We start from the raw sequence: 25,262 nt of genomic DNA, 5'->3' as shown, positions 1-25,262 counted from the left end.
AAAAGATTGAGAATATTTTTGTCACTCCAGAAAGTCCCCTATGCCCACTTATAGTATGTCTGCTGCCCCTTTCTCCCCCCAGGCATTTGGTCTAAGCTGTGTACTGTCAGAGAGTTGGGCAGATCTTGTTGTCATTGCCTAAGCTCTAGTAGGAATATACTGGTGTCTTAACTGGGAATTTTGCATAAGTTATCTCAAGGAGGTAGTTGGGAGTTTTGTTCAGTAATATTTTTAATGTGATTTTAAGACATTAAGATAATGAAATAGCAACGAATAATATTTATAGTGCTTATTGAGTGCCGGGCATTCTGCCAAATGCTGTATTACTAATCTTTGCATCAGAAAGATCCAAGGAAATAAGTGCTATTATGTTTATTTTAAAGATGCAGAAACTGAAGTACAGGAAAAATAGTTTGTCCAAGCTTATAAAGCTAGTAAATGGCATAGCAAGTATTTGAATCTTGCATTCACACTTGAGAGCCTGTATTTGTGGCCGCTATGTTGTATTCCTTATTAAGATATATGGGCTGCATAGACTTTTGTGAACTGGCCAGGGAACTTAATCACTGTGTATAATGAGTTTACTATAGAAACACAAGAATTCCAGTAAACAGCTTAAAATTTCAGCTGTTGAAACAGAACCTCTTTAAAAGTTGGTGACCCCAGTTTAAAAAAAAAATAGGCAATGGATTTCAATAGTTCTCTCTCTAAAGACAATATAAAGATGGCCCATATATACATAAAAGGATACTCCGCGTGGTTTAGTCATTAGGAAAATGTAGATCAGAAGCACTTCACATTCACTAGAATGGCTGCAATCAAAAAGACAGTAACGAGTGTTGATGAGGAGGTGGAGAAATCAGAACCTTCACAACCTGCTGGTGAGAATACAAAATCCTGAAGCTACTGGGGAAAAGTTTAATAGGTCCTCAAAAAGTAAGCATAGAGTTATCGTATGACCAAACAATTCTGTTTTTGTTTTTTGTTTTTTTTTTCCTTTTTAAAGATTTTGAGAGAGAGCGCACGAGCAGGGGGTAGAGGAGTAGTAGGCTCCCCTCTGAGCAGGGAGTCTGATGTGGGGCTCGATCCCAGGACCCTGGACTCACGACCTGAACCAAAGGCAGTTGCTTAACCAACTGAGCCACACAGGCACCTCTCCATTTCTAAGTATATACCCCCAAACAATTGATAACAAGTGTTCAAAGAGAAACTTGTTCAAACAGAAATGAACTTCATAGCAACACTTACCGCAAGAGCTGAAAGGTGGAAACAACCCACATGTCCCATCAGCGGATGAATGGCTAAACACAACGTGCTATGTGCATACAAGGGAATATTACTCAGTCTTAAAAGGGAGGCAGTACTGGTACATGATATATTATGGATGAACCCTAGCACATTATGCAAAGTGAATGAAGCCAGACGTAAAAGGCCACATATTGTTGATTTGGCTTATATGAAATCTCCAGAATAGGCAAGTATGTAAAGTTAGAAAGTAGATTATTGGTTGCTAGGAGCTGGGAGGAGGAGGAGGAAACAACAAGTGCTAATAGGCAGAATTTCTTATTGGAATGATTTTTAAAAATGCTCTGGAATTATATGTCAGTAATGATTGCACAGTTTTGTATTATACTAAAAACCAATGAAGTATACAGTATGAAAAATAGACTTAAGTAGTTGTGATGACATTTAGTTTATCAGCCATAACGTATATCTAAAACTACTCAAAGAATGGAGTAGAATTACCTGAAGGCTGGTATAAGGAACTCTTGGTACTGTGTGATAATCTTGGGCAAAGAAGAATTGTTTAATCACATAAACTTAGGAAGCATTGCATACTGTATTGAAGATTTACAGTGTACATTGGCCACTGAAAATTTGCTAAAACTCTGTAGTGAAGAAACTTGTTTAACTTTAATACAGCGTTTTTGAAACTGAATTGGTCTTCAGCTCTTTAAGTAAACAAACACCAGTTCTGCAGAACCTTGTTTGGTATATCCAGTGGGGAAACCAGTAGCCACAGGTTATTCCAATTTTTAACTTATTAAGAAGTAAAATAAAATCCATTTATTATACTAGCCATATTTCAAGTGCTCTGTGGTTATGTGTGAGTAGTGTGTACTATACTGGATAGTGCAGATAAACATTTCTCTCACTGCAGAAAATTTGTCTATACTAAGGCTGACCAGTCATACAGTATGACCAGTCATAGGTTGTATTTATTCATTTTTAGTACCCCACTTCTTAGTTACTATGGAACATTTACAAAGAATGTTATGGGTTGAGTCATGTCCCCCCAAAAAGATAGGTTGAAATCCTCAGCCCCCGTACTGGGAAGTGACTTTATTTGGAAATCGGGTCTTTATAGAATAATCAAGTTAAAATGAGGTCATTAGAGTAGACCCTAATCCAGTATGACACTCTCCTTGTATAAAGGGGAAATTTGACATAGAAATAGACAGAGGGTAGACAGTGTGAAGACTCACAGGGAGATGATGGCCACACGACCAGAGTGATGCATCTACAAGCCAAGGAGTGCCAAGGATTATAGGCAAAACACCAGGAGCTAGAAGAGGCAAGGAAGGCGTTTCCTCTGGAGCGGTCTTGGCCTTGTTGACACCTTGATTTAAATTTCTCTTGCATTAAGCCACCCAGTTTTTGGTATTTGTAACAGCAGCCTTAGGAAACTAATACGGAGAACATCCTCCGTATAGTTATGTAATCTGTGAGCTAATTCTGAAAACAGAGTGTCCTATAAAATTTAAAAGATCAGTCTGGAGTCTTTTACAGATATTTACCAAGTACAGCTGTTACCATTAATCTTTAAAAATCAACTAAAAATACTAGGAAGCATGTAAACATCATAGATATGCTATTCTATTAAGAATATAAATGTACCATACTTATCTTTAGTTTAAAAACAATACTGACAGTTGTATTTATCAAGTTGTATTTTAAATTTACATAGTACATTGAATTGGACTTTGTATGGTTAGAAACCCCCCCACTCCCAACATTTCTCGTTTTGGAGTTAACTTTCTTTTTAATCAGAAAAAATTCATATTTCTAAACTCAACAAGAGGATAAATAAGTTGTGGTATATTAATTTAATACAAGAAGTGAATGAATTACAGAAGAGCAGGGATACAATCACAAAATTGAAAATAGTGATTATATCTTGGAGAGTTACAGTTGTATGTAATTAGGCAAGGGCACTCAGGGGCTTCAAGTTATTGATAGTGAATCATTTCTGTAGCTGGATGGTGGGTTTGCCAGTGTTCATTTTATTCTTTATACTTTAGACATTAAAATCAACTTAAATTCAGCAGTCTGTGGTGACAACTATTTGAAGTGGTGGATTACTAAGAATTTATAAATGTGGTAATTCTTCATGGATATTTAAGGAATACAATAAAACTTAGGAGATTAGTCACTATAACAAAATTAGTATCTGTTTTAGCATGAAATTTTATACAAAAAGGTTCATACATAATCTTGGGACCCTATTTTCTGTGTTGTCGTGGGTTATAAGGAAATACCTAGACTTCTTTAGGTATACATGTATTTAGAAATAGAAGCAGTACCATAAGGACTAAATTGCTGCCTAGATTTTTTTTTTTTTTTGGTAAAGCCAGTAATTTGGGGGCCTTTAAACATGTTGGTTTCTGCTATTTACAGTCAAAGTAGTACTTAGATTTGTGCACAGTGTAAGTCACCAGAGGAGAGGTGAGTCTGAAGACCACTTGTTTCTGCTTTATATAAAAACTTAGTTTTATAAGCCCACATTATTCTTTTGTTTTGATATAGGTGCAAGCACAGTAAAAATCTCAGACTTGTATGCTTTCTGACTCCCAAATTAGATAAGTTACTCATTTTTAGAAATGAAAAGTTTATAAAATATGTAAATATTGAAATGTTAAGAAATGAAAGTAATGCTAAAACATACTATGAAGATAGTGATTAAATATTATCACCGTTCAGCTCTTTTACATTTATTAATTCAATAGGCAAATTATCATTGCTGCTAATAACAAAACCTTTTTTAAAATCTCCTTTTCTGATTGAGTTGGTTAATGTCTTTGTCACCAGCATTAAAAAATCTTTCACGTAAACAGGTCAAAGAGATCAGAATCATCAAAAATAAATACAAAAAAAGTTTATTCTAACTTGGATCTTCATGTGTATGTATTTTAAATGCTAAGCAAACTACAACCAGTGTTTGTATTTGTCTTCTTTCTGTCCCTCTTCCCTTCTGTGTAGTTCAGGCTTCTCTTCGAGGCTTTTGCAACATTCTAACTAGGTATCTCTAAGTGTGTTTTTCTTCCTTTGTACTCAGTTGTTAAAAGGACCATCCAAGATAACTTGGTTGTAACTTTTAAAACAACTTTTTGAGACATAATTGACATGATAAAAATTACACGTTTACAGTGTAAATTTGATTAGATGTGATTTGTATACACCCATCAAACCATCACCGTAATCCTGACAATAAACATATCCGTCAGCTCCAGATACTTCTTCTTACCTCTTTGTAGTTGCTTCCCATTGCCCTCCATCTCCAGGCAATCACTCATCTGCTTGCTTTCTCTTGTTACAGACTGGATTGCATCTTCTAAAGTTTTATATAAACGGAATAATAGAGTATGTACTTGTTTTTGTTGTTCTTGAATCTTTCACATAGCATTAATTATAAGGAAGAATTTAGCATTGGTACAGTATTATGAACTAAAGTATAGATCTCCTTATTTTTTTTTCTGGTGTTTTTTTGTTCTAGATTTCTGTTCTGTATGCCACATTGCATGTGGTTGTAATTTCTTCTCAGTCTCTTCCGGTCTGTAATATTCTTTTTCCTTGTCCTTCATGACCTCTTGATCTTTTTGAAGAGTACTGATTGTTTAGTAGAATCTGTCAGGTTGGGTTTATTTTCTCATGAATGGGATGAGCTTAAGTATTTTTGGAAAAAATACCAGAAAAATATGTCCTTCTCAGTGTATCATATCACAGAGTTCATGGAGTCCATATATGTTGTTATTGGTGATGTTTTACCTTGATCACTTGGTGTCTACGAGATTTCTCCACTGTAAAGTTACTGTCTTTTGTGGTTAAAAAGTAGCTTGGGGGAGATACTATGCATATCCTGTTTTTTCCTGAAACTTTTGCTTTCTGATTGTAGCATCCATCGCTGGATTTTGTCTGTAGCTGTTACTATGTGGTGTTTACCTAAGGATAATTCTGTGTCCTTTTAACTTAAACATTTGATAATTGGAATTCTGCTGTAAGGAAGAGCTGTCCCTTTGCTTTCACTTATTCAGTTATTTATATCAATATAGTTTCATAGATACTGATGTGAAAATGTTGGAGTTTGGAGTGAACAGTCAAAGAATTCTTGAGGCATCTTTGGTGCAAAAAGGGTGGTTTTATTAAAGCATAGGTACAGGGCCTATGGGCAGAAAGAGCTGCACTGGTTGTGAGGAGTGACTGATTATATAGTTTCAAGTTGGGAGGGGGTTAGGGATAGCGTAAGTTTCTAAGGAATTTGGAAGCAAGATTTCTGGGACCTTGAGGGGCTAGATGTTCGAAAGAGGTCATTTACTACTGTCTAGTAAAAGCTTAGTCATGAGACCCTTCAGATGTGTATCAATGGGCCATATGCTTGGAGGATGATTGCTAACCTATGTCTTGGTGAGTAGAGATAAAGGAAGTTTCCAAAGGAATTTTTATATGTTAAAGGAGGCTTATAGGATCCTGGAGGTTGGGCTAATGTTAAGCTAAAGTATTAACATTGAGGCAGTCGAGTTCCTAGAGGAAAATCACTCTGCCTGTCTCAAGGACTTGTCAGTGGGCTCTAAGTTGTAAGAAAATTTAATTTTTTTTCTTCTGCCTTTGTTCTTCACATCAGTACTTGTGTGTTAAAATTCAATACAGTAATTATTTTCTTTATTCTTTGCCTCCTTTAAAAAATTGGTTGCTTATTTATTGAGTTTTAAAAATTGTCTTTATATGGGCCACGTGGTTGGCTCTGTTGGTTAAGAGGCTGGCTCTTGATTGCCGCTCAGGTCATGATCTCAGGGTCCTGGGATTGAGCCCCGAGTCAGGCTCGTCGCTCAGTGGGGAGTCTGCTTGAGGATTCTTTCTCTCTCTATGCCCTTCTCCCACCACACATGTGTATGCGCGTGTGTATGTGTGTGTGTAAATAAAATAAATCTTTGAAAAATATTACATACTGGGTACAAGTCATTGATGGGAAATGTAATTTCAAATATTTTTTCCAGTCTGTGGCCTACGTTTTTATTCTTTTTTAGCAATGCCTTTTGAAGAGAAACATTTAATTTTTGTAAGGACTTCTTTATTTTAATTTTTCTTTTGCAAATCAAAATTTTTATGTCTTATCTAAGAAATTTTTGCCTTAGCCTAAGGCCACAGGAGATCTTCTCCTATATTCCTGAACTTTAATCAGTTAGATTTTACATAGGTTTGTAATAACTTGTGAATTAATATTTTTATATGGTGTGAAGTGTGGACTAGAGCTCTTTTTCTTCATAGGCTTACTGTTTCAGTACCATGTGTTTAAATGATCCTCCCTACATTGAATTGACTTTATACCTTTCACTTGACTTCTCTATTTCTAGACTGTTTCAGTGATTCTCTGTCATTGAACTGTTTTGATGCTAATACCACACTGTCTGGGTTACTATGACTTTGTAATAGATCTTAAATTCAGGTAGCATAAGTTATCCAACTATGTTCTTTTTACAAGTTGGTTTCCTATTCTAATTTCCCTTTCAGACTCAGGTTTCTCTTCTAGATTGTTAAAATGAATTCCTTACAGTCTCCCCAATTACATTTCTTCTCTTCATCCATTGTAAATACTGTTAGGTACTTTTGGTTTTGGTTTTGAAACAGAGTATGAAAACTTTATTGGTAAGGATTCAGATTCCACACTACAACTTATTTTATTTTCTTTTATTTTTTATAATAATTTTTTATTATGTTATGTTAGTCACCATACAGTATATCCTTAGTTTTTGATGTAATGTTCCATGATTCATTATTTGCATATAACACCCAGTGCACCATGCAATATGTGCCCTCCTTAATACCCATCACTGGACTATCGCAGTCCCCCACCACCCTCCCCTCTGAAGCCCTCAGTTTGTTTCCCAGAGTCCATAGTCTCTCGTGGTTCATTTCCCCTTCTGTTTACCCCCCCTTCATTCTTCCCTTCCTTCTCCTACCGATCTTCCTGCTATTTCTTATGTTCCATAAATGAGTGAAACCATGTGATAATTGTCTTTCTCTGCTTGACTTATTTCACTTAGCATAATCTCCTCCAGTCCCGTCCATGTTGCTGCAAATTTGGGGTAATCATTCGTTCTGAGGGCTGAGTAATATTCCGTTGTATATATGGACCACATCTTCTTTATCCATTCGTCTGTTGAAGGGCATCTCGGCTCCTTCCACAATTTAGCTATTGTGGACAATGCTGCTTTGAATATTGGGGTGCATATGGCCCTTCTCTTTACTCCGTCTGTCTCTTTGGGGTAAATACCCAGTAGTGCAATGGCTGGATCATAGGGTAGCTCTATTTTTATTTTTTTAAGGGACCTCCACACTGTTTTCCAAAGTGGCTGTACCAACTTGCATTCCCACCAACAGTGTAAGAGGGATCCCCTTTCTCCACATCCTCTCCAACATTTGTTGTTTCTTTCCTTGTCCATTTTTGCCATTCTAACTGGCATANATTCTAACTGGCGTAAGGTGGTATCTCAGTGTGGTTTTGATTTGAATTTCCCTGATGGCTAATGATTTTGAACATTTTTTCATGTGTCTGTTAGCCATTTGTATGTCTTCATTGGAAAAGTGTCTGTTCATGTCTTCTGTCCATTTTTTGGTTTGGTTATTTGTTTCTTCTGTATTGAGTTTGAGAAGTTCTTTGTAGATCTTGGATACCAGTCTTTCATCTGTAGTGTCATTTGCAAATATNATCCTCTGTCCATTTTTTGGTTTGGTTATTTGTTTCTTCTGTATTGAGTTTGAGAAGTTCTTTGTAGATCTTGGACACCAGTCTTTCATCTGTAGTGTCATTTGCAAATATCTTCTCCCATTCTGTGGGCTGCCTCTTAGTTTTTTTGACTGTTTCCTTGGCTGTGCAGAAGCTCTTTATCCTGATAAAGTCCCATAAGTTCATTTTATCTTTTATTTCTCTTGCCTTTGGAGATGTGTCGTGAAAAAGGTTGCTCTGGCCGATGTCATAGAAGTTGTTGCCTGTATTCTCCTCTAGGATTTTGATGGCTTCCTGTCTCACATCGAGGTCTTTCATCCATTTGGAGTTTATCTTTGTGTATGGTGTGAGAGAGTGGTCAGGTTTCATTNTGAGGTCTTTCATCCATTTGGAGTTTATTTTTGTGTATGGTGTGAGAGAGTGGTCAAGTTTCATTCTTTTGCATGTAGCTGTCCAATTTTCCCAGCACCATTTATTGAAGAGACTGTCTTTTTTCCACCGGATGTTTTTTCCTGCTTTATCAAAGATTAGTTGCCCAAAGAGCCGAGGGTCCATTTCTGGGTTCACTATTCTGTTCTATTGGTCTGTGTGTCTGTTTTTGTGCCAGTACCATACTGTCTTTGTGATCACAGCTTTGTAGTTAGTATAGCTTGAAATCCGGCTTTGTGATGCCCACGGCTTTGTTTTTCTTTTTCAACAATTCCTTGGCGATTCAGGGCCTTTTCTGGTTCCACACAAATTTAAGGGCTGTTTGTTCCAGTTCTTTGAAAAAATGTCACTGGTATTTTGATTGGGATGTCATTGAAAGTAGATTGCTCTGGGTAGCATAGACATTTTAACTATGTTTATTCTTCCGGTCCATGAGCATGGAATATTTTTCCATCTTTTTGTGTCTTCTTCAATGTCTTTCAAGAGTGTTTTGTAGTTTCTAGAATATAGATCCTTTACCTCTCTGGTTAATTCTGAGATATCGTATGATTTTTGGTGCTATTGTAAATGGAATCGATTCCCTAATTTCTCTTTCTTCAGTCTCGTTATTCGTGTATAGAAATGCAACTGATTTCTGAGCATTGATTTTGTATCCCGCCACATTACTGAATTGCTCTATAACTTCTAATAGTTTGGGAGTGGATTCTTTTGGGTTTTCCATATAGAGTATCATGTCATCTGCGAAGAGAGACAGTTTGACTTCTTCTTTGCCGATTTGNGGGTGGAGTCTTTTGGGTTTTCCACATAAAGTATCATGTCATCTGTGAAGAGGGAGAGTTTGACTTCTTCTTTGCCTATTTGGATACCTTTTATCCCTTTTTGTTTTCTGAATGCTGTTGCAAGGACTTCTCGTACTATGTTGAATAATAATGGCGAGAGTGGGCATCCTTGTCATGTTCCTGATCTTAAGGGAAAGGNTTACTGATCTTAAGGGAAAGGCTTTCAGTTTTTCACCATTGAGAATGATATTTGCTGTAGGCTTTTCATAGATGGTTTTTATGAATTGAGGAATGTAGCCTTTATCCCTACACTCTGAAGGGTTTTAATCAGGAAAAGGATGCTGTATTTTGTCAAATGCTTTTTCTGCATCAGTTGAGAGGATCATATGGTTCTTGACTCCTGTTGATATGATCTATCACACTGATCGATTTGCGAATGTTGAACCACCCTTGCATCCCAGGGATGAATCCCACTTGGTCATGATGGATAATCCTTTTAATGTACTGTTGGATTCTATTAGCAAGGATCTTGTTGAGGATTTTGGCATCCATATTCATTAGAGAAATCGGNTTTCATCAGGGATATCCGTCTGTAATTCTCCTTTTTGATGGGGTCTTTGCCTGGTTTGGGGTCAAGGTAATATTGGCCTCATAGAATGGAGTTTGGTAGCTTTCCTTCTGTTTCTATTTTTTGAAATAGCTTTAGGAGAATAGGTATTATTTCTTCTTTGAATGTTTGGTAGAATTCCCCAGGAAAANCTGTTTTGGGGGGAGGTTTTTGATCACTGCTTCAATCTCTTCATAATTAATCGGTCCATTTAAAACATCAGTTTCTTCTTGTTTCAGTCTTGGTAGGTAGCTTATGGGTTTCCAGGAAGGCATCCATTTTTCCAGGTTGTTTAATTTATTGGCATAAAGCTGTTGATAAAAGTTTCTAATGATCCTTCCTATTTCATTGGTGTTGGTTGTGATCTCTCCTCTTTCATTCATAATTTTATTAATTTCAGTCCTTTCTCTATTCTTTTGAATAAGTCTGGCCAGTGGCTTATCAATCTTATTTATTCTTTCAAAGAACCAGCTTCTAGTTCTGTTGATCTGCTCTACTGTGCTCCTGGTTTCTAATTCATTGATCTCTGCTCTAATCTTGATCAACTGGTTTCTAATTCATTAATCTCTGCTCTAATCTTGATCAGCTGCCTTCTCGTGCATGGGTTAGACCTGTTCTTCTATTCCAGCTTCTTGAGGTGAGAATATAGAAACTGCATTTTAGATTTTTCTTTTCTTTTGAGTGAGACTTGGATGGCTATGTATTTTCCCCTTAGGACTGCCTTTCCAGTGCCCATAGGTTTTGGACAGATGTGTTTTCATTTTTGTTGGTCTCCAAAAATTGTTTGAGTTTCTTCCAAATTTTTCCTTGTGATTGAGTTCCAGTTTCAAAGCATTGTGGTCTGAGAATATGCAGGGAATAATCTCAGTCTTTTGGTTTTGGTTGAGACCTGTTTTGTGACCCAGTATATGGTCTATTCTGGAGAAATAGAAAAGAATGTGCATTCGAAAAGAATGAGTATTCTGTTGTTCTGGGGTATAGTGTTCTATATATATCTAAGAGGTTCATCTGGTCCAGTATGTCATTCAAAGCTCTTGTTTCTTTGTTGATTTTCTGCTTAGGTGATCTGTCTGTTGCCGAGAGTGGAGCGTTGAGGTCCCTTACTATTACATATTATTATCTATATGTCTCTTTATTCTGGTTAAGAGTTGGCTTTTGTATCTAGCTGCTCCCCTGTTGGGGGCATAGATATTTATAATTGTCATATCCACTTGTTGGATACATCCTTTAAGAATAATAGAGTGTCCTTCTCTATCTCTAACTACAGTCTTTTAGTTTAAAATCTAATCTGTCTGATATGAGAATTGCTACCCCAGCTTTCTTTTAAGTTCCATTGGCATGAAAATATTTTTTTTCCATCCCTTCACTTTCAGTCTGGATGTATCTTTAGGTTCAATATGAGTCCCTTGTAGACAGCAAATGGATGGGTCATGTTTTTTTTATCCAGTCTGCTAGCCTGTGGCGTTTTATGGGAGCATTTAGGCCATTCACATTGAGAGTGATTATTGAGAGAGATGATTTTAATGATGTCATGTTGCCTGTGAAGTTTTTATTTCTATAGATTGTAAATTTTTTTTAAAGATTTATTTATTTATTTATTTGACAGAGACAGCCAGCGAGAAAGGGAACACAAGCAGGTNTATTTATTTATTTGACAGAGACAGCCAGCGAGAAAGGGAACACAAGCAGGGGGAGTGGGAGAGGAAGAAGCACGCTCCCAGAAGAGGAGCCTGATGTGGGGCTTGATCCCAGAATGCCGGGATCACGCCCTGAACCGAAGGCAGACACTTAACGACTGCGCCACCCAGGCGCCCCTAGATTGTAAATTTCTATTCTGTATCAGTCTTGGGGCCTTTTTATGTTTATGGAATCCCTTCTTAATATCTCTTGTAGGGCTGTCTTGGTGGTCACAAATTCCTTCAGTTTCTGCTGGTCTTGGAAGGTCCTTATCTCTCCATCAATTCTGAATGACAGCCTTGCTGGATAAAGTATCCTTGGCTGCATGTTCTTCTCAGAGCTTTGAGAATACCGTGCCAACCCTTCCTGGCCTGCCAGGTCTCTGTAGACAGGTCTGACATTATTCTGGTATTCTCTCCTCTGTACGTAAGGATTTTCTTCCCCCAGCCGCTTTCAACACTGTATCCTTGGATCTAATATTTGCGAATTACACTATGATGTGACGTGGTGTAGGTCTGTTCTCATTGATCTTGGGAGGGGTCCTCTGCCTCTTGGACATGAATGCTTGTTTTCTTTGCCAGATTAGGGAAGTCCTCAGCTACAATTTGTTCAAATCTCTGTTCTAGACCTCTCTTTTTCCACCCCCTCAGGGATGCCGGTGATTCTGACATTGGATCATTTCATTGAGTCAGTAATCTCCCGTAATCTACATTGTTGAGATTGGATATTTTTTTAAATTTTTTTTATTATGTTATTCACCATATAGTATATCCCTGGTTTTTTATGTAAAGTTCAATGATTCATTAGTTGCATATAACACCCAGTGCACCATGCAATACGTGCCCTCCTTAATATTTCACTGTTGGCTATGATTTAGGTGGTAGGTCTAATGGCCTTTTTTATGTTGAAGTACTTTGCTTTTGTTTGTAGTTTAAAAGTTTTTCTTCTGAAAGGGTGTTGAATTTTGTCATATACTTTTTCATCTGTTTAGATTATTATGTGACTTTTATCCTTTATCCTGATAACACAGTGTGTCACATTAGTTGATTTTTGTATATTGACCCATAGTTGTATCCCAAGAAAATAAATCAAATTTGGTTGTGGTGTATGATTTTTTTTTAATGTGCTGTTGAATTCAGTTTTCTAGTAATTCATTGAGGATTTTTGCATCTGTATTCAGAGATAGTGAACTATGATTTTCTTTTCTAGTAGTGCCTTTATCTGGCTTTTTATCAGTGTACTGCAGGCTTCATAAAATGAGTTTGAAAGTGTTCCTGCTGCTTCAATATTTTGGTAGAGTTTGAGAAGAATTGGCATTAATTCTTCATTAAACGTTTGGTAGAATTTACCAGTGAAGCCACCTGCTCCTGGGCTTTTCTTGTTGGAGGGTTTTTGATCACAGATTCAATCTGCATACTAGTTATGGGTCTTTTCAGATTTTCTGTTTCTTCATGATTCAGTCTTGATAGGTTGTGTAGTCTAGGAATTTTCCTATTTCTTTGGTGTTGTCCAGTTTGCTGGTGTAGAGTTATCTGTAGTTATCTTTCTGATCTTTTGTTTTTTTCGTGGTGTCGTTTGTAATGTCTCCTTTTATATTTCTTTGAGTTGGTTTTGAGGCTTTTTTTTTTTTTTTGGTAAGTCTAGCTGAAGTTTTGTCAATTTTATCTTTTTAAAAAACTTTTTTTTTCTGTTGTTTTACTCTCCTTTATTTCACTTATTTCTCCTTTTATCTTTACTATTTTCTTCCTTTCTTCCTTTCTTTTGATTTTGGACTTTGTTCTTTTTCTAGTTCCTTGAGGTATATAAAATTAGGTTGATTCTAGATCTTCTGTTTTAATGTAGACATTTATTGCTTGTAAACCCCCTTATTTGTACTGCTTTTGCTTTATTCCATAACATTTGGTATGTTGTATTTTGGTTTTGTTTCAAGGTATTTTCTAATTTGCCTTTTGATTTCTTCTTTGACCTGTTTGTTGTTGTTCAAGGGTATGTTAATTGCCACATATTTGTGAGTTTTCTTTCTTTCTTCCTTCCACCCTCCCTCCTTTCCTTCCCTTTTTTCTGCCCTGTTGATTTTTAGTTTCATTCCATTGTGATCAGAAAAGATAGTTGATACGATTTCAGTCTTAAATTTAAGACTTGTTTTGTGACCTAACACGTGATCTGTCCTGGTGAATGTTCCATGTATGCTTAAGAAGAATGTGTATTCTGCTGTTTGCAGAAAGTTCTGTACATATGTGTTAGCTTCATTTGATCTATAATGTTGTTCAAGTCTTCAGTTTCTTCATAGATTTTGTCTCCATGTTTTGTCCATTATTGGAAGCGGGATATTGAAATGCCCTACTGTTGTATTGCTGTTTACTTTATTCAGTTCTGCACATATTTGCTTTATTTATTTAGATGCTCTGAAATTATACTACTCTTTCTATATATTTATAATTGTTGGGTCTTCTTGGTGAATTTACCCTTTTATTATTATGTAATGTCTTTTTCCTCTTTTGACACTTTCTGACTTAAAGTCAGTTTTGTCTGATATAACCTTCTCTGCCTTCCTTTGGTTACTATTTGCATGGAGTATCTTTTTCTATCCTGTCACTTTCAGCCTATGTATGTTCTTAAATGTAATGTGATTTCTGGTAAGCAAGTCTAGTGGTGATGAACTCCCTCAGCTTTTGTTTAGGAAAGACTATGTTTCCTTTATTTTTGTAGGACACTACTGCTGGATACTGTATTGGCAGCTTAGTTGGCAGCTTTTTTTCTTTCAGCTCTTCATCTCACACCCTTCTGACCTGCAAGGTTTCTCCTGAGAAACTCACTTTTAGTCTAATGGGGGGTTCCTTTGTAAATGACAATTTGCCTTTTCCTTGTGCCTTCAAAATCCTCACTGCTTTAACTTTTGAAAGTTTGATTATAATTTTTCTCAGTGTATAATTTTGAGTTTCCTTCTTTAGGTTTCTTTGGGCTTCTTGGAACTGTGTGTCCATTTCCTTCCCCAGAATTAGGAATTTTTCAGACATTTTTTTTTTTTTTTTTAAATAAGCTCTCAGGGGTGCCTGAGTGGCTCAGTCGTTGGGCATCTGCCTTCGGCTCAGGGCGTGATCTTGGTGTTCTGGGATCGGGCCCCACATCAGGCTCCTCTGCTGGGAGCGTGCTTCTTCCTCTCCCACTCCCCCTGCTTGTGTTCCCTCTCTCACTGCCTGTCTCTCTCTGTCGAATAAATAAATAAAATCTTTAAAAAAAAAAAAAAGGCTTTCAGGTCATTTCTCTTTCTGTTTTCCTGCTATGCATGTATTGGTCTGCTTTTTGGTGTCTGATAAGTTTCTTAAGCTTTCTGTGGTTTTTTTTTTTTTTCCATGTTTTTCTTATTGGTCTTGTGATTGAATGATTTCCAGTGACCTTTCTTAGAGGTTGCTGATCCTTTTTTCTGCTTGATACAGTCTTCCGTTGAACCTCTCTATTGAATTTTTTATTTCAGTTATATTTTTCAGCTTTATATTTTGTTTGATACTATTGTATATTTTCTGTCTCTTTGTTGAAATTCTCTTTGTTCATCCATTGTTCTTCCATTCTCAGTGAACATTTTTATGGTGGTTATTTTGAATTATCTTTCTGGTAAGTCGTATAGGTGTGTTTCATTTGGGTCTGTTTCTGGAGATTTTTCTTCTTTCCTTTGTTTAGAACACAATTGACCTGTTTCTTCATCTTCCTTGATTCTCTGTTGCTGTCTTTGCATTAGACAGAACAGTCACCAATCCCACTCTCCATAGACTGGTCTCATATATTAGAAGACACCCTCCCTCCCCCACAGGCCCTTCCTCTCCCTCCGCCCTACCCCCATCAGTCTGGCCAGAGATTCTGGTGACCTCTCAAACCTTCATGCTAGTCCAGCACACTTCCTTTGTTTTTTGTGGCATCCAAGTGTCTAGGGTATTCTGAATCCCCTCAGTGCACTGTAACAAATGAACTGAAGCCATTCCCCAGGTGTCCTTCAGAAAAGTTGGATTGTTCTATGCTCCATTAACTCTTTCTCTCTCTAGGGAGGAGGTGGAAGCTGTTCTTTTTCCCCCCATCCATTAGCTCTGTGCTGAGTCAGGGGAGGGGCTATGGCAACTGCTAGCCTGTACTCTGTTTCTGCTCTCATAACCTCCCTGGTGACTAGATTATGCCAGGTCTTATCAATGCCTCATGAAAGGCAAGACAGACCCTCTTCCCTCCCTTTGGACAGCCCCCAGAAAAGTTCGGGCATTGGACTTGTGGGCTCTTCTTCCCAAGAAGAAGCTGGAGGGTGGAGGGTTTTGTCCTGTGTTGGGGGTGGAGGTTCTGGCAGGAGGGTGTTCCCACATCTCCCATGCAGCTTTGATGAGCCTGATTTTGTGTTCTTACAGCCTTCAGGTGCCTTTCTGTTATTAATTTCTATATTTCTCGCCAAAGGGAATTGTTCTGTGGATTGTTCCTGAATTTATGTATTTGTTGGGGGGAGGGGTAGAGAGTCCAGAGTTTCCTGATCTCCCATCTTGCTGATGTCACTCCTGCCAAGATACTGATTTTTAATTTTTAATTGATATTTTTAGTACAGACAGCTGATTTCTAACCATTTTAATGTGTTTGGAATATGCTAGCTTCTTAGAAACTTTTGTATTTTGTTTTTAGAGATTTTAAGGGAATGGCCTATGCAGCACTTCCAAATGCTAATGTGAAAGAAGCTAGCCATAAAAACTATTCTAGTTGGTAAATTTGTCTACTATAAGAATACTTAGCAGTTCCAAACTAGTCTGTGCATATAGTAGAGTTGAACAAAGAGCTAAATTAATTGTATGAAATGGTAACAAAGAAAAAGTTACAAGTAAGGGAGAAAGCCTAGAACAAGCCACATTGTGCTCGATTATTCTCCAGTGTTTCTCTATGTAAATATATAATATGTATATATGGAAAGAAATATAGAGAGATAATGTGGTCATGAATGGTTTAGTATAAGTTTGTATGTTTCCTACTGTGTTTGCTGAGAGGATCTAGAAACAATGACACTGCATTAGCAATACACATCTTGTTTCCAAATCTTGTTTTTTACTTTATTTTTATTTTATTTTTTAAGATTTTATTTATTTGACAGAGCACAAGCAGGGGCAGTGTCAGGCAGAGGGAGAAGCAGGCTCCTGGCTGAGCGGGGAGCCCAATGTGGGACTCCATCCCAGGACCCTGGAGTCATGACCTGAGCTAAAGGCAGATGCTTAACTGACTGAGCCACTCAGGTGCCCTCAGATATTTTTAAAATACCATTCTGTAATATAAAGTGGAACACTGGTCCCTGGAAAAATTGCTGCTTCTAGGACAATGGCAGGGAAAGTACAAGATGACCCTTTGGAACTTCTTATATTACCAGAAAGTGGATGTCCAGTTGTTTCAGCACCATTTGATGAAAACACCATGTGTCTCCATTGTATTACCTTTGCTCTTTTGTTGAAGGTCACTTGACTGTATTTATGTGGGTCTATTTCTGGGGCTGTGTGTTCTATTGATCTGTTTTCTGTTCTTTGGCCAATACCACATTGTCTTTATCACTGTATCTTTATAGTAAGTCTTGAAATAGCATCAAGTCCTTCAACTTCGTTCTTCAATATTGAGTTGGCCATTCTGGGTCTTTTGCCTCTCCATATAAACTTTAGAGTCAGCCTGTTGATAATCTCTAAAGTAACATGCTGTGGTTTTGATTTGGATTGTGTTGAATCTGTAGTTCAAGTTGTAAGAACTAACGTCTTGATTATATTAGATCTTCCCATCCATGAACTTGGACTATCCCTCAATTTATTTAGTTCATTTTAAATTTTGTTCATCAGTGTTTTATAGTTCTGATCTTATACATATCCTATTGGATTTATGCCTAAGTATTTTTTGGTTGCTAATACAAATGCTATTGTGTTTTTAATTTTGAATTCTGCTTGTTCACTGCTGTTAAATAAAAAAACAGTCGATTTTTATGTGAACATTGCATTCTGTAACCTTATTTTTTTATTTTTTTTTAAAGATTTTATTTATTTATTCGACAGAGATAGAGACAGCCAGCGAGAGAGGGAACAAGCAGGGGGAGTGGGAGAGGAAGAAGCAGGTTCCCAGCGGAGGAGCCTGATGTGGGGCTCGATCCCATAACGCCGGGATCACGCACTGAGCCGAAGGCAGACGCTTAACTGCTGTGCCACCCAGGCGCCCTGCATTCTGTAACCTTATTAATAATTGTTATTACGATGTTATTTTGTTGGTGGTTCCTTTGGATTTCTATATAGGCAGTCGTGTTATATATAAACAAAGAAAGTTGTACTTTTTTTCTTTGAAATCTGTTATCTTTTATTTCCTTTTCTTAATACATTAGCAAGGACTTCCAGTGTGATTTTGAAAAGGAGTGGTGAGAGGGAGTGTCTTTACCTCGTTCCTGAGTTTAGCAGGAAAGCTTCTAGTTTATTACCAGTATGTTGTTAGTTACAGGTTCTTTTGTAGGTATTCTTTGTCAGATTGAAAAAGTTCCCCTTATTCTTAGTTTACTGAGAGTTTTTATCATGAATGGGTATTGAATTTTGTTAAGTTCTTTTTCTGCATCTGTTGATATGATCATGTGGTTTTTCTTCTTTAGTCTACTGATTTGTAATACATGAATTGATTTTTGCATGTTGATCCAGCCTTGCATTCCTGGAGTAGATTCCACTTGGTTGTAGTCTATAATTCTTTTTAAACATTGTTGGATTAGATTTGCTAATATTTTGTTGAGAATTTTTACAGATATGTTTATGAGAGATATTGGTCTGTTGTTTAATATTCTTATAATGTTTTTGTCTAGTTTTAGTATTTGACCAATGTTGACCTCAGAAAGAGTTAGGAAGTAACCTCTCTGCTTCTGCTTTCTGAAATAGATTGTAGAGAATTTGTATAATTTCTTCCTAAGTATTTGACAGAATTCACTAGTGAACCCATCTGGGCCTGTTTCTGTTTTTGAAGGTTATTAGCTATCAATTTAATAACTTAAATAGATATATTCCTTTTCAGATTATCTTTCCTTTTGGTTCTTGTTAGTTGATTTGTTTGGGCTAATTAGGTCTGATGGCTTATATTGTTATCTTCTATACACATTTAGAATTATCAAAATATTTTCAGATTACTGCATGATAAATTATCTTAAATTTGTTTTGTATATATCTTTATGGCATGCTAATAAACCTCTTTCCTTCCAGCCCAGTGTGTTAATTGTAACCTACAAGGAACCTGAAAAATCATCTTCTCAGTTTGGATCCTACAAACAAGCTGAGTGGAGGCCAGATAGTACCATGATAGCTGTGTCAGTAAGTAGCATTTTCAATTTTAATAGTTTTTTCTTATGAAATCATTACATTGCATTTAAATTTGATTCTTTTAGATGACTTCATTTCAGTCTTTCCCACCCATTAGCATTTATCTTCTGTGATAGGAATTGCTGTACTAATTCTTCTCTTGGTACTCTTATTATATCTTTTTGTGATTGTGCTCTTTCTTTGCTTCCCTAATACAGTGTCTGTGTCCTTTTCTCTTTATTCTTCTCACTTTCTTGTTTTGTCCTAATACAAAATTGTAAAGCTTTCATTTCTACTCACATGGGGTGCTCCCAAATTTATGTTTTAAGGCCTGCCTTCCATCCTTAAGGATGTCTCACAAAAATGATAACATTTATGTTTTTATGTCACAATAAATTCTCATATCCATTTGGGTCTATTTCTGCATTTCTCCTCTGTTCCATGAATGTGCTTAGATGTCAATTTTAACTTTTCAGTCTGTGTTTTGTCACTGTCATTTTTTTGGAATGTCATTAATTTGAATAATCATATATGGTTAATATTTGTTGAGCATCTTCTATGTAAGTACTGTTATAATCACTACACGTGGATCATCTCATTTAAATTTTAAATTGACGCTTTGAAGTTCATACTGTTATCTTTCGTAATAGATGAAGTAATATTGAAGAGTTGAGGAATAAGTTTTATCCAAAGTTATAGAAATGGTGTATATTGGAAAGAAGGGATTAAATTAGGTATTTAGATTCCATTTACTGTAAAGGCATAACTTGTAGTATGCTTTGCTTTATTGCACTTTGCAGTTACTGCATATTTTACAAATTGAAGGTTTGGTAATTTTGGTAATTCTCACAGTATTTCAGACTTTTTAATTATATTATTTGTTATAGTGATTTGTGGTCAGTGATCTTTGATGTTACTATTGAAATCGTTTTAGGGTGCCATAAACATTGCCCAAATGAGATAGCAAACTTAACTGATAAATGTTGGGTGTATTCTAACTGTTCTAGTGACCCACTCTTGTCTTTCTCCTCCTCTGTGGGTCTCCCAATTTCCTGAGAAACACTCTATTGAAATTAGGCCAATATATAAACCTACGGTAGTCTCTTAAGTGTTCAACTGAAAGGAAAGGCCACACGCCTCTCACTTTCAAGCAAAAGCTAGACATGATTAAAGCGTAGTGAGGAAGGCATGTTGAAAGCAGAGGCCTCTTGGGCCAATTAGCCACTCTGTGAATGCGAAGGAAAAGCTCCTGAAGGAAATGAAAAGTGCTACCTCTGTGAACACAAGAACGATAGGAAAGTGAAACAGCTTTTCTGCTGATGTGGAGAATGTTTAGTGGATAAAAGGTCAAACCAGCCACGCCATTCCCTTCAGCCAAAGCCTAACCCAGAGCAAGGCCCTGACTCTCTTCCATTCCGGGAAGGCGGGGAGAGAGGAGGAAGCTGCGGAAGACAAGTCTGAAGCTAGCAGAGATCGCTTCGTGAGGTGTAAGGAAGGAAGCCGTGTCTGTGGCATTAAGTGCAAGGCGAAGCAGCAAGTGCTGCTGTGGGAGCCACAGCGAGTGATCCAGCAGATCTGGCCGAGCTCATGACCGAAGGCGGCTCCACTGACCAACAGATTTTCAGTGTGGATGCAAGAGCCTCCCACAGGAAGAAGATGCCATCTAGGACGTTCCTGGTTGGAGAGGAGAAGTCCGTGCCTGCCTTCAGAGCTTCCCAGGACAGGCTGATCGTCTGGCCAGGGCTAATGCGGTTGGTGACTTTTTACTTGTAGCAGGTGCGTATTTATCATTTCCCAAGTCCTAGGGCCCTTAGGAATTAGAGTAAGTCTACTCTGCCTGTGCTCCGTAAATGGAACAGCAGAGCCTAGAGGACAGCACATCTGTTCACAGCATGGTTTGCTGAATGTTTCAAGCCCACTGTTGAGACCCGCTAAGAAAAAAAAAAGATTCCTTTCGCATATCACTTACTCTGTACCTGATCGCACAAGAGTTCTGATGGAGTTGGACAGTGAGATTTATGTTGTTTTCACGTCTGCTAACACAACATCCGTTCTGCAGCCCATGGATCAAGGAGTCATTTCAACTGGCAAGTCGTCTTCTTTAAGAAATAACATTTCTTAAGGCTATAGCTGCCGTAGATAGTGAGCTCTCTGATGGATCTAGGCAAAGTCAATTGAAAACCTTCTGGGAAGGATTCGCCATCGTAGATTTCATGAAGAACATTCATGATTCATGGGGAGAGATCAGAATATCAACATTAGTAGGAATTTGGAAGAAGTTGATTCCAGTCTTCACGGATGACTTTGAGAGGGGTTCAAGACTTCAGAGGAAGGGGTCACTGCAGAAGCGGTGGAAATAGCAAGAGAACCACAAGTAGAAGTGGAGTCTGAAGATGGGACGGAACTGCTGCGATCTCAGGATACAACTGGAACAGAAGAGTGCTGCTGATGAATGAGCAGAGAAAGTGGTTTCTTGAGGTGGGATCTACTCGTGGTGAAGGTGCTGTGAAGACCGTTGACATGACATCAGAGGACTTAGAATATCGGGTCAACTTCGTTCATAGAGCAGTGACTGGGTTTGAGAGGGTCGACTCCAGTTTTGAAAGTTCTGTGGGTAAAAGCTATCAAACAGCATTGCAGGCTGCAGAGAAAGTTTTGTGAAAGGGAGAGTCAGTTGATGCACTGAACTTCATTGTTGTTTTAAGAAGTGGCCACAGCCATCCTGACCTTCAGCAGCCACCACGCTGTTCAGTCAGCCATCACCAGCAGAAAGATTTTGAGTTGCAGGAGGCTCAGATGATAGCATTTGTTAGCAATCAGGTATTTTTAAATTAAAGTATGTATATTGTATTTTTAAGCATAATGCTGTTGCATACCTAAAAAATGACAGTGTAGTGTAAATACAACTTTCATATGCGCTGGAAAACCAAAAAATTCATCTGACTTGTTTATCATGAAATTCACTTTGGTGAGGTGTTCTGGAACTGAAGCTGCACCATCTCAGAGGTATGCCTGTATTCCTAACTTCTACATTAACTTCCCTCTCTGCTTTCTGTCCTTTTTTTAGCCTATACTATCTAATGCTAACTAGGTTAGTCATCAAAAAATGGTCCACATTATGAAAAGTTCCTCACTTCTGCGTACTACCACCTACCTACCAAATCTACCCTTCTGCCTGATTTTGTAAGGATAATGAACTGAGAATAGTTCAACATATTTAAATTATTAAGAAGAAGTCAAAGGGAAATATTTTTGACATCTGAAAATTATGAATTCTATTTTTTTAACTTATTTTTTAAATTTGGAGTGTAAGGTGTTATATTATTTTCAGGTTTAAAAAAATTATTCAGCAATTCTGTACATTTCTCAGTGTTCATCAAGATAAGTGTACTCTTAATCCCCTTTATGTATTTCACCCATCCTCCCCTTACACCTCTTCTGTGGCAGCCACCAGTTTGTTCTCTGTATTTTAGAGTCTGGTTTTTTGTTTTTCTTTTTTTCTTTGTTCATATGTTTTGTTTCTTAAATTCTATATATGAGTGAAAACATATGGTATGTGTCTTTTTCTAACTTCCTTTACTTAACATTATACTCTAGCTCCATCCTTGTTGTTGTTAATGGCAAGATTTCAGTCATTTTTATGGCTGAGCAATATTCCATTGCATATATATGTACACCACTTCTTTATCCTTTCATCTAGGAATGGATACTTGGGTTGTATTTGTAATTTGGCGATTATAAATAGTGCTTCAGTAAACGTAGGGCTGCGTATATTTTTTCAAATAAGTGTTCTTGTATTCTTTGGATAAATATCCAGAAATGGAATTACTGGAACAGATGGGGTTTCTATTTTTAATTTTTTAAGGAACCTACATACTACTTTCCACAGTGGCTACAACAGTTTCCATTCCCACCAGAAGTGCATGACAGTTCCTTTTTCTCCATGTCCTCACTGACAGTTATTTCTTGTGGTTTTTGTTTGTTTTGCCTGTTTTTGTTTTATTGGAGGCTCAGGTGGCACATGATAGTTCATAAAATGGCTTCAGAGGTAGGCACAGTTGTGTTTTTGATTCTAGCTATCCTGACAGATGTAAAGTGATATCTCATTGTGATTTTGATTTGCATTTCTCTGATGATGAGTAATGTTTAACATCTTGTCACGTTGTCTGTTGGCCATTTGTATGTCTTCTTGGGAAGAATGTCTATGCAGGTCCTCTGCCCTATTTTAATTGGATTACTTGGGGGTTTTTTGTTGTTGAGTTGTATAAGTTCTTTATATATTTTGGATACTAACCCCTTGTCAAATATATCATTTGCAAATATCTCCCATTCAGTAGGTGGCCTTTGTGTTTTGCTGGTTTCCTTCCCTGTGCAAAAAACTTTTTATTTTGGTTTAGTCTCTATAGTTTAATTTTGTTTTTGTTTCCCTTGTCAAAGGAGACAATCTAGAGAAATGATTCTTCGGCCAAACTCAAAGAAATTACTGCCTATGTTGTCTTCTAGGAATTTTATGATTTCAAGTCTCACATGTAGGTCTTTAACCCATTCTGGGTTTAGTTTTGTGTATGGTGTAAGAAAGTGGTTCAGTTTCATTCTTCTGTATGTTGCTGTCCAGTTTCCCAGCATTATTTGCTGAAGAGACTGTCTTTTCTCCGTTGTATGTGCTTGCCTTTTTTTTTTTTTTTTTTTTTAATAAATTGACCATGTAATTGTTGGTTTGTTTCTGGGCTCTTTATTCTTTTATATTGACCTATGTGTTTATGTGCCAGTATCATACTGTTTTTTTTTTTTTAAAGATTTTATTTATTTATTTGACAGAGATAGAGACAGCTAGCGAGAGAGGGAACACAAGCAGGGGGAGTGGGAGAGGAAGAAGCAGGCTCATAGCAGAGGAGCCTGACGTGGGGCTCGATCCCATAACGCCGGGATCACGCCCNACCCTGAGCTGAAGGCAGACGTTTAACCGCTGTGCCACCCAGGCGCCCCAAGTATCATACTGTTTTGATTGCTGCAGCTTCAATGTATATCTTGAAGTCTGGGATTGTGACACCTCCAGCTTTGTCCCTGTTTTTCAAGATTGCTTTGGCTATTCGGGTTCTTTCACAGTTCCATACAAATTGTGGAAATTTTTTTTTTCCTAGCTCTGTGAAAAAAATTGTTGATACTTCGATAAGGATTGCATTAAATCTGTAGATTGCTTTGTGTAGCATGGACGTTTTAACAATATTGGTTCTTTCAGTCCATGAGCATGGAATATTTTTCCATTTGTTTTTGTCACCTTCAGGTTCTTTCATCAGTGTTTTATAGTTTTCAGAGTACAAATCTTTCACCTCCTTGGTTAAGTTTATTCTTAGGTATTTTATTCTTTTTAGTGTAACTGTAAATGGGATTGTTTTCTAAATTTCTTTTTCTGCTACTTCATTATTGTATAGAAATGAACCACATTTCTGTATATTAACTTAGTATCATGCTTTACTGAATTCATTTATCAGTTCTAGTAGTATTTTGGTGGATGGAGTCTTGAGGATTTTATATATATATATATATATATATAATATATATATAGCATCATGTCATTTGCAAATAGTGAAAGTTTTACTTTACTAATTTGGATTTTTTTTTTTTTTGGTCTAATTGATGTGACTAGGTCTTTGACTACTATGATGAGTAAAAGTGAGAATACACATTTTTGTCTTTATTATGTTGAGATATGTTTACTCTAAGATTTCTTCATTGAGAGTTTTTATCCTGAATGGTTGTAGTACTTTGTCAGATGCTTTCTCTGCATCTATTGAGATGATCATATGATTTTCATCCTTTCTCTTGTTAATGTGATGTATCACGTTGATTGATTTGGGCATACTGAACCACCTTTGCTTCCCTGGAATAAATCCCACTTGATTGTGGTGAATGATTTTTTTTCTTAGTGTACTGTTGTATTCTGTTTGCCAGTACTTTGTTGAACATTTCTGCATCTATATTCATCAGAGATAGTGGCTTGTAATTTTTCCTTTGTAATGTCTTTATCTGGTTTTTATATCAGTGTAATGCTGGCCTGATAGAGTAAGTTTGGAAGCTTTTCTTCCTCTTCTGGTTTTTGGAATAGTTTGAGAAGAATAGGTATTAACTCTTTAACTGTTTGGTAGAGTTTACCAGAGAAGCTTTCTGGACTTTTGTTTCTTGGGAGTTTTTTATTACTGGTTCAGTTTCTTTGCTGGTAATTGATCCGTTCAAATTTTCTATTTTGTCCTTTCATTTTGAAGGGTTATATGTTTCTAGGTATGTATCCATTTCTTCTAGGTCATCCAGTTTGTTGGCATGTAATTTTTTTATAATATTCTCCTGAAATCTTTTGTATTTCTGTGGTGTCCCTTGTTAATTCTCTTCGTTCATCTGATTTTAGTTACCTGAGTTCTCTCTCTATTGTTTTGATGAGTCTGGCTACAGGTTTATTA

The 25,262-nt window shown here is 37.0% G+C and overlaps 1 protein-coding gene across 5 annotated transcripts in view; it reads left to right on the top strand.

Annotated features, from left to right (window-relative positions):
- Positions 1-25,262, top strand: part of RIC1 (RIC1 homolog, RAB6A GEF complex partner 1) — a 187,599-nt gene that overhangs the window by 59,224 nt on the left and 103,113 nt on the right. For 4 of the 5 annotated variants that reach the window (XM_034647000.1, XM_034646998.1, XM_034646999.1 and 1 more), the window contains exon 2: positions 18,712-18,819. In XM_034647000.1, the coding sequence (XP_034502891.1) occupies positions 18,805-18,819 (15 nt within the window). In that variant the 5' untranslated portion in view covers positions 18,712-18,804. Of the gene's footprint in view, positions 1-18,707; positions 18,820-25,262 lie in introns of those variants that run through there. The other variant, XM_034647003.1, reaches the window with a different exon arrangement.

Source organism: Ailuropoda melanoleuca, chromosome 17 (assembly GCF_002007445.2).
Source record: "Ailuropoda melanoleuca isolate Jingjing chromosome 17, ASM200744v2, whole genome shotgun sequence".
Classification (NCBI taxonomy): Eukaryota; Metazoa; Chordata; class Mammalia; order Carnivora; family Ursidae; genus Ailuropoda; species Ailuropoda melanoleuca.
The sequence above is the reverse complement of the archived record's forward strand: the minus strand, read 5'-3'. Positions and strand labels throughout refer to the sequence as shown.